General features: G+C 43.8%; 1 protein-coding gene across 3 annotated transcripts in view; it reads right to left on the bottom strand.

Annotated features, from left to right (window-relative positions):
- Positions 1-11,970, bottom strand: part of OTULIN (OTU deubiquitinase with linear linkage specificity) — a 56,953-nt gene extending 44,983 nt beyond the window's left edge. For all 3 annotated transcript variants that reach the window (XR_004030406.1, XM_030813921.1, XM_003263171.3), the window contains exons 1-2: positions 11,688-11,970; positions 1,063-1,139 (exon numbers count right to left, since the gene is read on the bottom strand). Coding sequence is in view for 2 of the 3 variants with exons in the window: in XM_030813921.1 (XP_030669781.1) it covers positions 1,063-1,139; positions 11,688-11,818 (208 nt within the window). In the remaining variant the exon portion in view is untranslated. The remainder of the gene's footprint in view (positions 1-1,062; positions 1,140-11,687) is intronic.
- Between the last annotated feature and the right edge of the window lie 293 nt (positions 11,971-12,263).

Raw genomic sequence — 12,263 nt, 5'->3', positions numbered from 1 at the left:
TCCTCAGGGATCTAGAACTAGTAATACCATTTGACCCAGCCATCCCATTACTGGGTATATACCCAAAGGACTATAAATCATGCTGCTATAAAGACACGTGCACACATATGTTTACTGCGGCACTATTCACAATAGCAAAGACTTGGAACCAACCCAAATGTCCAACAACGATAGACTGGATTAAGAAAATGTGGCACATATACACCATGGAATACTATGCAGCCATAAAAAATGATGAGTTCATGTTCTTTGTAGGGACATGGATGAAACTGGAAATCATCATTCTCAGTAAACTATCGCAAGGACAAAAAACCAAACACCACATGTTCTCACTCATAGGTGGGAATTGAACAATGAGAACACATGGACACAGGAAGGGGAACATCACACTCCAGGGACTATTGTGGGGTGGGGGGAGGGGGGAGGGATAGCATTAGGAGATACACCTAATGCTAAATGACGAGTTAATGGGTGCAGCACACCAACATGGCAGATGTATACATATGTAACAAACCTGCACATTGTGCACATGTAACCTAAAACTTAAAGCATAATAATAAAATATAAAAAATAAAAAAAGAAAAGAAAAACACAGACATGAAATCACAAAACGATCAGATTCTGTGCTACTGATCCCATCACTGTCTTTCTTATTACTTAATCACATTCATATGGCCATCTGCATGCAAAGATATGCACAGCCAGTTTCTGAGTTAAGTCTTTCCATTTGAAATGAAAAATGCACTTCAAATCTGAACTCTCCCTCTAAGAATATAAGGAAATCAAGAACCAAGAGAGGACGGTGTCAAGAGATTAAACAAAAGTCTTCATAGGTGTGAAAAATGATATGAATGTAAAGAATGCAGAGGGAATGCTTGCATTAAAATGTAAAAATCTCAGGAAATAGTCTCTAAACATACTTCAGCAAAACAAACAATGTAGATAAGACCATATACATAAGAATATTTTATTGATATTTTATGAAAAATGGATATACAGATTTAACTGCATTTTCTGCTATAAACAATAAGAACTCTATAAATAAAACAATTCCAAACATACCTGATGCCCCTCTTTCATGTATAAGCAATTCTTTCTCCTTTTCTATTTCATCTGCAGCACGGTACATGTCCTCCTCACTGAAATCACACCAAAGCAGACATTTTCAAACACTTGTTGCACTGACATTTTCCATCCTATTATACAGCTGCTTACAAAATGCATAATATGCTAAGGGTTTAACTTTTTTCACTTTACATGACAATAATCTGATAAAATATGGGTCTTCTATCTTAAGAATAAAGATGCTTATGTTTCTATCTCACCACTTTCTTCTACTTCTGAATTTCTTACTTAAATAAGACAAGTTACGTCACTTCATTTACTAGGTAGCTCTGAGGGCATTTTAATTGTAATGCCTATTAGCGCCTCAACTATGTATCTAGACATCATAGCATGCATCTTATTAGTGAAGCTCCTGAACTGATTCTGTCAAGTTCCAAGAATGGAGATAGTGCTGATAAAAATATTTATATAGGAATGCAGGCCCCATTGCCGACCTTTGTAACAGTCACAAGCAAACCTGACAATAGCTATCTTAAAAACAAGAAGAGACCATCAGTTATTACAAATCGCCAAAGCTAAAAAACCTCCTCGAAATCCTCCTGCTTCCTGACCCCACAATCAACCAGCCACCCATGCAGCTGTTACATAGATTCCCACTGTCCACTACTACCAACTTCTTACTCAGAGCTTCCTAGTCTCTAGTACTTTAGTTCACTAGCAAGAGCCCACTAAGTACTACAAAGGGAAAAAATCCACTAGATGCTAGACAAAGACGAAGAATGGGACTTCTGGTTTGAAGATGCCCCCCTTTTCCCTCAAGATTCACCCCAAAATGACAATAAAGGGAAACAGAAACCCCAATTCTATCTTTCATGAAACCAAAAGGCAGGTGAAAGTCCAAAGAGCTGGAAAGCAGATGGAGTGGTAAATGACACAGGACAGGGAAGCCAAGGCTGGTAGATGTGCATCCATGGCAGGCAAGCCAGAAAACCTCGCAGAACCCCAGAAAGGCTCAGGAACTGGAGTCATCAAGTCCTTCAGGGGGCATGAGTAACACACTGAGCGGAAAACAAGGAGACTAGCTGACCTCCACATAAGCAATGATAAGACCCCCGATTCCCCATACTCCTGCCTCATGAGAGCACACCCCATCCTCACACACGGCTGCAGATCCAATGGAACACAGGAAGGAGGAGGTGCCAGGCTAAAAAAAAAAAAAAATTCAGTGAATGACTGAGATACCCCTACCCCCAATTCCCTCATCACCCCAGCTCCTGGTACACGGCCTAGTACAGCTGGGGGAAAGAGGAAGGAGTCAGACGGCAAGAGACAGATGAAGAAGGGGTACTGGGAGGGCCAGACTGAGGAAGGAAGTCTCACACGTCCCCACTAAAACCTTTCAATGGTTCCCAAACACTCAGGGAACCAATGTCAAAATTAGGACCTCACCCACCACTCTAGCTTGCATCCCATTGTTTCCCTATGCATTACTCACACTTCAGTCCAAATGCCTGACCAACACTATCGTGTGCTCGTACATCTGTGATTTGCTCAGATCTTCCCTTTTCCTGAACGGCCCACAACTCCTGACCTGCCCCCTGCCAAACACATCACGATATACACCATGTGGGTAAGCCCTCTGCAGAGTGCAATGATTGGAGTGGGGACCCAGGAATTAGACTACCAGGGTTTATTTAACTAGTCCTTATTCCAGTCCTTATTAGCTGTATGTATAACTATGACTAGAGTAACTACACCTCTCAGCATCTAGATTTAACCACCTGTCAAAAGGGCAGTAAGAGTATTCACCTCAAAGGGCTTTTTAAAGAAACAGATATGTGGAAAATAATTAGCACTCAAAATTAAACTATTCTTATTCTCATTTTATATCCACTGTTGCAAAGTATTAATGAACAATCTGACCAATTATCAATTTTTTATTTCTTTTTTTCTCTCTAAACGTGTAACTGTGTGTATTTTAACATTGTGGGGGTGAGGGAACAAGTATCAGAAAAAGGTACTTTCCATGTGCTCTTGCTTCCAGTGAGATTTCAAGTAAAAAGTGTGATGTCATCCTTAGAGCCCATGCCAGAGGTAAAAACAAACAGAAACCTGATTCGTGGGGACCATACATCAAAGCCCTAAAATAAAAAGTGACCAAATATGTTCGTTCTTCTCTCAATAATTTAACAACATCTTTCAGCCTCCTTCCTGGCTTTATAAAATAAGGGACAAATTCCAATCCTGTAAAACAGACATTTAAGCAAAGCACTTTCATAGTATCATTATCAGAGGCATATATCTTTGGGCAAGCCACTTCCCCACGGCCTCAGTTTTCTCATCTTCAAAATGAGAAGACTGGAAGAGGCCGTGTAAGGTACATGGTTCCTCTTCCAGTTCTTTAGTCTAAGTCTATGAAAATTGTACTTCGAGCAAAATCTGTGGCTATACTACATGCACATTTGGCTCCACTTTTGTTCTCTTTCTTTTTAATCTGCAAAATAACCAAAATCCAACATCAATGCCCAGAGGAAGTTCTCTAAACAAGCAACTCTCCATCCCACAAGTACAAATTCCTACAAAGGCCAACAGGAAAGGAACGGAAACAAACAAACAGCAGAACAAACAGGAGAACTAAATGCAAAGGGAAGCTGAACAGGAAATTACTGGAAATAAAGAGCAGAGATTCAGGACATACGAAAAAAGCAAAGCAGAAATGGAAGAATAAGAGAACCAGAGTATAATCAAATTGCTTTAACCACAACTGGATTTCACTCAGATCCTGTGCACAAACATCTGCTAACTTCATGGCCACCAAGGACATACAGAAAATGTAATACAGCCTTTACTAAAGGCCACCATTAAAATAAAAATAATCCTGCTTAAAGCCAGGAATTCAATACCAGCCTGGGCATAAAGCAAGACCCCGCCTCTACAAAAAAAAAAAAATTAATTGGACATGCTGGCACTCACCTGTAGTCCCCCCTACAGAGGAGGCTGAGGAAAGAGGATCACTTAAGCCTAGGAGTTGGAGGCTGCAGTGAGCTATGATCACACCACTGTACTCCCGCCCAGGCAATAGAGTGAGACCCTGTCACTAAAAAAAAATTGATTAGTTAATTAATTAAATTTTAAAAAATAATCCCGAAGAATAAGTTTTAGGTTTGAGCAATGAAGCTCAAACAATATATTCAGGAAGGAGGACATTTCACAGGCAGAATGAAATAGTTACCCACCTAACAGAAAGATAAGCAAACAGAAAGACAGGAAGAAACAGAGCAAAAAATAATTTTATTTTAAAAATACTTCACTCAATAAACTTTTGCTTTATTTTTTAAGTATTAAAATAATAAAGCTGAAAACAATGACAAAATGAAGTGATACTAAAGGCCAGGAATCTGAAACAGGTAGACGTTAAGTTTACGTTTTTGTTATGGGATGGGAAGATAATAAAACAATGAGGAAAAGGGATTTGGCAACCTTTTGTGTGTCAAGTTGGGGTGGCGGTGGGGAGGTATCCACTCTGACACAAAAGAAACCACTGAAGCTCAAAGATTCAGGTGATCACCAGAGCAAAAAGTTGTGTGGTAAAGAAAAGTTAAGCCAAAGTCCAAATGACTTGACTTTCTGGCAGTCACTCTCAATTCCACAGTTAAAATTTGTTAAAGGATACAAATAAAGGATAAAATTACAGCTGGATAGAAGGAGTAAGTTCTAGTATTCTATACCATTGTAGGGTAACTACAGTTAATAATCTACTATATAGATTCAAACAGCTAGAAAGATATTAAGTGTTCCCGAGAAAAAGAAATGATAAATGTTTGAGATGATGGACATGCTGATTACCCTGATCACTATAGTTATGTGTATCAAAACATCACTATGTGCCCCATAAATATGTACAACTTAAAAATAATTAAGCCGATTTAAAAAATTACATATATGTTTTTTGAGAAAAGGTCTCTGTTGCCCAGACTAGACTACAGCCATGCAACCACAGCTCACTGCAGCTTCGACCTCCTGGGCTCAAGCAGTCTTCCCACCTCAGGCTCAAGTAGCTGAGACCACAGGCATGCACCACCGCATCTGGCTAATTTTTAAAATTTGTTATAGAGTCAGGGTCTCACTATGTTGTCCAGGATGGTCTCAAAAGTCCTGGGTTCAAGAGATCCTCCCGCCGTGATCTCCTCAAGAGCTGGGATTACAGGTGTGAGCCACCGTGCTCAGCCTAAATTTTAAAACCAAATGCTAACAATTCCTAGTTAGAAAATTCTTAGTTTTGCACCATGGCATTATTTTAAAGTGTATATTTTCAAGCTCCTATTAAACAATATTTACCTATTTTCTTTTTTTGAGACAGAGTTTCGCTCTTATTGCATAGGCTGGAGTGCAATGGTGCAGTCTCAGCTCACTGCAACCTCCGCCTCCCAGGTTCAAGAAATTCTCCTACCTCATCCTCCTGAGTAACTGGGATTACAGGCGTCTGCCACCACACCCAGCTAATTTTTGTATTTTCAGTGGAGACGGGGTTTCACCACATTGGCCAGGCTGCTCTCGAACTCCTGACCTCAGGTGATCCGCCTGCCTCGGCCTCCCAAAGTGCTGGGATTACAGGTGTGAGCCACCAAGCCCAGCCTATTTACCTATTTTCTCTTAACCTAGAGATAAAATATTTTATTTTTTATATTAAGGCAACATATCCAACTGAGTAAGCTATGTAACATTGCATACTAAATTATAACTGGTACCACTTGCTCTGTTCAAAGACCTGCATACCAACCAATTTTTGAAAACTTATTTTAAACATGCTTACCGTACAGACACAAAATTATACTATTCCTAAGAGCAAAAGCTGTGAGTTAAAAGCAGAGCTTAGTGAAGCAGAAGGCATTTCTGTGAAGCCCGTTTTTCAATTTTTGATTCAAGTAAATACGTAATAGAAAAAAAATCAATTCTAATGTATATACAAAGCTAACAAGACAGAATTTTAATCACTCACCATTATGAACCTTTTAAAAGTTGTTCCCCTTAGTTGTCTAAAAGAACTAAGTATGGCTTTTTTAAATTCAACTCTCTGGACTTGAACCCTGCAGTTCACACTTAACTTAGCCTCTCCTATGAGACTAATGGCAACACTAAGGCAATGTTGGTGAGACAGTGTCAACCAGTATTACACTAACACACCTTCCCACACAGGCACAGGAAAAGCAAAGACCACTCAACCCAGCCTTTCTTCACCACTTTGCAGTTCAGAGATGGGTGAACGATCAAATACAGGAAAGTACCGGCACCCAGGCCAAAATTCCACCCCTCTTCTGCAAGTGGACTTTCCACGACTGGCTCATGCTACTCCATGTGACTTCCAGAGGTACCTGGGGTCAATGCAGCCACTCTCAATAAGGTTTGATTCTTAGAGACATCCCAGCTCTGGGCCTCAAAGCAGGCTCTTCATCAGGTTGGGAGAAAGTGGACTTTATCCCTACTCCAAACTGTAGCAGCATCTGGGGGTGGGGTGGGGCAGAAAATACATCCACAAGAACAACAGTGTTTCACTTTTTTTGTTCACAGCCCCTCTGAGAATTCAGATTTCATCAGAACCTAAGCTCAGAAACACACATAAAATTGCTTTCAATTTCAGAGGGGTTCACCGACAGTATGCCTCCACAGATTCAAACCCTGTCTCACCCTCAGGCAGAGAAAGACCATGGAGTAGTCTCTTCTCAATTCCCTAAGCATTTCTGGCCTAGCCAGCAACCATGTCGCAGGACCAGATCAGCAGGAGTCAGATGTTGGGGGTGGAGTGAGCAGGGGATAGAGCATAGGAGAGCAGCAGAGGGAGCCTGAAGGTCAACTAATCTGGTCTGACAAAAGATTTCTTCAAATGTGATCCTAAGTTATGTTTCAGGCCATCCTTAGGACTTGTCCAGGAGATGTGAGCCAACCACAGCTCTCAAATGAGCTGATGGGTGTATGGAAAAAAGGAAGGAAGGGAGGGAGGGAGGGAGGGAAAGAAAAACTGCAATGAGATATACAAAGTAGTTCATCACTGGGCACTGTGGCTCACGCCTGTAATCCCAGGACTTCAGGAAGCTGTGGCAAGAGGATTGCTTGAGCCCAAGAGTTAGAGACCAGCCTGGGCCACATAGTGAGACTCTGTCTCTACAAAAAGTAAAAAAAAATTAGCTGGGTATGGTGGCGTGCACCTGTTGCCCCAGCTACTTAGGAGGCTGAGGTGGGAGGATCGCTTGAGCCCAGAAGGTTGAGGCTACAGTGAGCCATGATTGTCACTGCACTCCAAACTGGGCAACAGAGAGCAACCCTGTCTCATAAAACAAGCAAACAAGAAAACAAAGTAGCTTATCCATGTGGTTTATGTTTCTTTTCCCCCACTTCTCTCACGTGTGAAATGTGAAGAGCTTAGTGGAAAGGAATCAAGAGTAACCTAGTGTGCTACCTAGGAAATAAGCCATCTCTTTCTCGACTCGTCACCACAGCCTTCAGAGTCACATCCCGAATGTCTAATTCAGCTGCAGAAGTTGGGCTATGATTTGTATTTGTAATTACTGTCCACTGAATGTATTAAAAATGACTCTATAGGATATCTCAAAACTTCTATAGTCTTACAGTGTTCACACTTCTAAGTGTAAACATTTTAAATGATTCCTCTGCATAGCAAACCCAACTATCTGGGCAGAAAGAAAGGCCTTGGCTGCAATGACAAAAAAACACAGAATAAAAATGCACATTACACTATTTAAATTGATACTCAACTATTAAGCTGTAAATATCATCATGCAGGAATTGACATGAATACCTTATATTGCAAACTTTGTTTATATGACAACTGTAGTACAGTTTCTCTAGCCCATGAGAAAATACCATAGAGAAACAGCCCACTACCCAGATACTGCCAAGTCAGAAAGATGGAAAAAGGCTAGAAAGTCCAAAACTCGAGACATGATGTTTAAAAGATGACATCTTAAACTCACCTCTCTTGTTCTGCCCCATCTTACGAGAGGTGAAAGAGAACGAGACAATCAAACACAAGAAAAATAAGGATAAAACAAAATTAAGCTGCTAAAAACCACACACAAAAACCAGAACATCTACTGGGAAGCAAACTTGGGAAGCAAACCAAAAAAAAAGTGAAGTTGGCTGTCACTATAAATCATGTCTCTCTGCCTGGTTTTGCTGAGAAAGCCCAGAAGAGGTAGCGGGAGGTTCCCATTGATGCATCGGGGTCTCTCCAGCCAAGCTACACTTTAAAAATCTGTGAATGTGTAAAATGACAAACCTAGGCTAGTTTTTTTTTTTTACATTCCTTTCAGCTCTAAGTCTATATAGTTCTACTAGCAGCAGACAGAAGAGGCACCTGTGCCACAAAAACTTTTCAAGAAAGAGCACTTCTTCCTACCATTGTCTATTTTCACAGGTGTTCTGAATGAGAATCACACCCACCAGAAAACTTGCCAAATAACTACATATACTTTTGAGAACATGGTCTGGCTTCAAAGTTTCTGCATTGCTCAGAAGGCATGACACAGCTGGGGCTGAGGTGCAGCACGTGAGACAGGGCATTAAATTAAGCGCACTGTTGTCACCACCAGGGTAGAAGGAAGGCAAAGCCGCGATTAGGAACCAGCACGGGCCTGTGGAGCAGGGGTTGGGGGCAAGAGACCCTCTCTTTAACCCTCTGCAGAGTCTGAGGTTAAGTCTCTGATATGATTTGGATATTTCTCCCGTCCAATCTCATGCTAAAAGGTAATCCCCAGGGTTGGAGATAAGCCTAGTGGGAGGTGGTTGGATCATGGGGGTAGATCCCTCATGAATGGCTTAGCACCATGGCCTTGGTGATGAGTGTGGTCTTACTCTGAGTTCATGCAAGATCTGGTTGCTAAAAAGTCTGTGGCACCTCACCTCCACCTCACTCTCTCTCACCATGTGATCGCCTGGTCCCACTTGGCTTCCTGCCATGAGTAAAAGCTCCCTGAGGCCTCACCAGAAGCCAACCAGATACAGGCACCAAGCTTCCTGTACAGCCTGCAGAACCATAAGCCAATTAAATCTCTTTTCTTTATAAATTACCCAGCCTCGGATATTTCTTTATGACAATGCAAAAGCAGTCTAATACAAAAAATTGGTACTGAGGGGTCGAGTATTGCTATAAAGATACCTGAAAATGTGGAAGCAGCTTTGGAACTGGGTAATGGGCAGAGGTTGGAAGAGCCTGGAGGGCTCAGAAGACGACAGAAAAACGCGGGAAAGTTTGGAACTTCTCAGAAACTGGTTAAATGGCTGTGACCAATATGCTGAAAGAAATATGGACAGTGGGCTGGGTGTGTAATCCTAGCACTTTGGGAGGCCTAGGCGGGCAGATCACTTGAGGTCAGGAGTTCGAAGCCAGCCTGGCCAACATGGTGAAACTCCATCTCTACTAAAAACAAAATCACAAACAAAAATTAGCCAGGCATGGTGGTAGACGCCTGTAATCCCAGCTACTCCAGAGGCTGTGGCAGGAAAATCATTTGAACCTGGGAGGCAGAGGTTGCAGTGAGCCAAGATTGCACCACTGCACTCCAGCCTGCACGACAAAGCGAGACTCCATCTCAATAAAAAAAAAAAAGAAAAAAAGAAATATGGACAGTGAAGGCCAGGCTGATGAGGTCTCAGATGGAAATGAGGAAGTTATTGGGAACATGAGTAAAGGTCACCCCTGTTATGTCCTAGCAAAGAATTTGGCTGCACTTGTCCATGTCCCAGGAATTTGTGGAATTAAATAACTTGTCTGATTTCACAAGCTCATAGGTGGAAAGAGATGAGTCTTGGATGAGGCTTAGGGTTTTGGACTTGATGCTAGAATGAGTTAAGACTTTGGAGAATGGCTGGAAAGAGATTACCATATTTTCCAACGTGAGAAAGACATGAGATGTGGGGTGGCCAGGAGCAGAATGATACAGTCTGGATATCTGTCCCCTCTAAATCTCATGTTAAAGTATAAACCCCAGTATTGGAGGTGGGAACTGGTGGGAGGTATTTGGATCCCTCATGAATGGCTTAGTGCCATGCCCTTGGTGATGGATGAGTGCTGACTCCAAGTTCACACCAGATCTGGTTGTTTCAAAGTCTGTGGCACCTCTACCCTCTCTCTTCCTCCCTCTCTCACCATGTGATTGCCTGGTCCCACCTGGCTTCCGGCCATAAGTTAAATAAAGCCCCCTGAGGCCTCACCAGAACCAAGCAGAGACAGGCACCAAGCTTCATGCAAAGCCTGCAGAACCACGAGCCAATTAAACCTCTTTTCCTTTTATAAATTACCCAGCCTGAGGTACCTTCCTTATAGCGACACAAAAATGGCCTAATAGACTCTAACCCAGAAAGCAAACTGGCCGCCACAGGACACATCAGCCCACACTGGGCCTGTACAGTTGTTTCAATTTAAAAAAAAAAAAAAAAAAAATAGGTGCCACTGTTTAAAAAGCAGCGTTATTTCATGCAAAGCCCAAATAGTTGGATTCTTTAAATACATAAGATGCAGCAATTACAGGCTTGAGCTTAGGGGACCCTGCCTCTCAACAGAGACAGCTCTCCAGGTCCTGGCCAACTTCACTAACTTACTTCACTTACTGCCTAGCTCTGGAGGCAGGAGTGTGACACCACTGACTTTCAATCTTATTTTCCAGTGGCCATTAACCCGTTAAGTGTGAATAACACCATCCCAAGGGGGTTCTCAACAAATGAGAACGTCTAAGTACTATGCAAACACGTTATTATAACACAATATCTACCTAACAGGCCTCCAAAAGACCCCTTTTTAGGAATTTTTTTTTTCAAAAGTTCTAGCAGTGCTTTTTGCATTTAAACACATCTTAAATTTAACTTTCCAGCCAGTTAAAATATCTGTCAAACTGGTTGTCTGTGTGCTTTCATAATTTCTTAAATTCCAAGGGCATTTATAGCTGCCTAGAACTCGGAAGTGTAGAAAAGTTTCACTCGAGTTTCTATTCTGCTTCCACGCGTACCCCCAGACCCTTGCAGAAATTAGGAACTCTTCCCAAATCGTCTTCTTCACAGTACAGTAAGGAATTGATCTAACCAGCACTGACTTTCCTTTTTAAAAGGAAAAGCGGGAAGGCATACTAGTCAGGCCGTTAAAGGGTCAAAGAGAATGGGTCAGATTCGGTCCAAAGTCTGTCCAACAGGTGGGACGTCGCCTCCAAGAACATGTCGCGCGGCTCCGTTTCCCGGCGGCTGCGGCAGGGACGACCTCACTTCCTCCCTGTGCTAGGCTGGAGGAAAGATCTAGCGGGAGCTAGTAATAAAATACATCACTTCTTGGGTTTGCTTCCCAAGTTTCTGGAACTTTCTTTAACTTCAGACGTGCAGGTGTCAAAAATGAGACGGGAGGGGAGACACTGTGTGACCAGAATTGTGAGGGGCCCTGGGGTTAAAAATCTGCACTCGGACACTGGGCAAAACTGCCAATTCCTCCTTGTCGCCAACGGCCTCACTCAGAATTGAAGACGCCCAGGGACCCTCCGCTAACGACTCCCCACCCCAGCCCGGCTTCCGGAGGGGACCGAGCCCGCCGCCCACGGCCCGCGCCCCGCGCCCCGCGCACTCACTGCTCAGCCGGGCACTGCATCTCGGGCCGCGGCTGCCCGCTGGCCGCCACCTTCCCGCCCTCCCGCGCCGGCGTCTCGGCGCAGCTCGCGCCCGGCCACGCTCCGGGCTGGGGCATAGTCCCCCGACTCATGCGGCCGCTCGCGGCCGAAGGGGTTCAGCCGGCTCCGAACGATCCGGAGCCCCTCCTGTCGGGGTGCCAGGCAGTGGCCGCAGCCTCTCAGCCGCCGGGGCGGTTTCCGACGGTCCACAGATCGCTTCCGCGCGCGTCACCGTGGCCCGCCCCACGGCCTCCGACCCTGTGCGAGGAGGTGCGGCCGAAGGCGGAGAAGCCAGGACGCGGCGCATGCGCATACACGTGTGTGGGCTGAGGCGCCGGAGCCTGGAGGGGGAACCGCGCGATGCGGCTGCTGCGCTTCATCTGTTCCCGGGCGCTGCTGGCTTGCTTCCCTTGTCAGCTGTGTGGGGACTGGCAGAGGGTGTGAGAGCGGGAAACGACCGGATGAGCAGCGGGGAGCGTCCTGGGTGAGGAGGAGGAAGTCTGGTCTTAGGTGTGAAGGGTGCTGACGCGTTCCGGC

This window comes from Nomascus leucogenys, chromosome 6 (assembly GCF_006542625.1).
Source record: "Nomascus leucogenys isolate Asia chromosome 6, Asia_NLE_v1, whole genome shotgun sequence".
Lineage (NCBI taxonomy): Eukaryota > Metazoa > Chordata > Mammalia > Primates > Hylobatidae > Nomascus > Nomascus leucogenys.
This window is presented reverse-complemented; position numbering and strand designations above follow the sequence as displayed.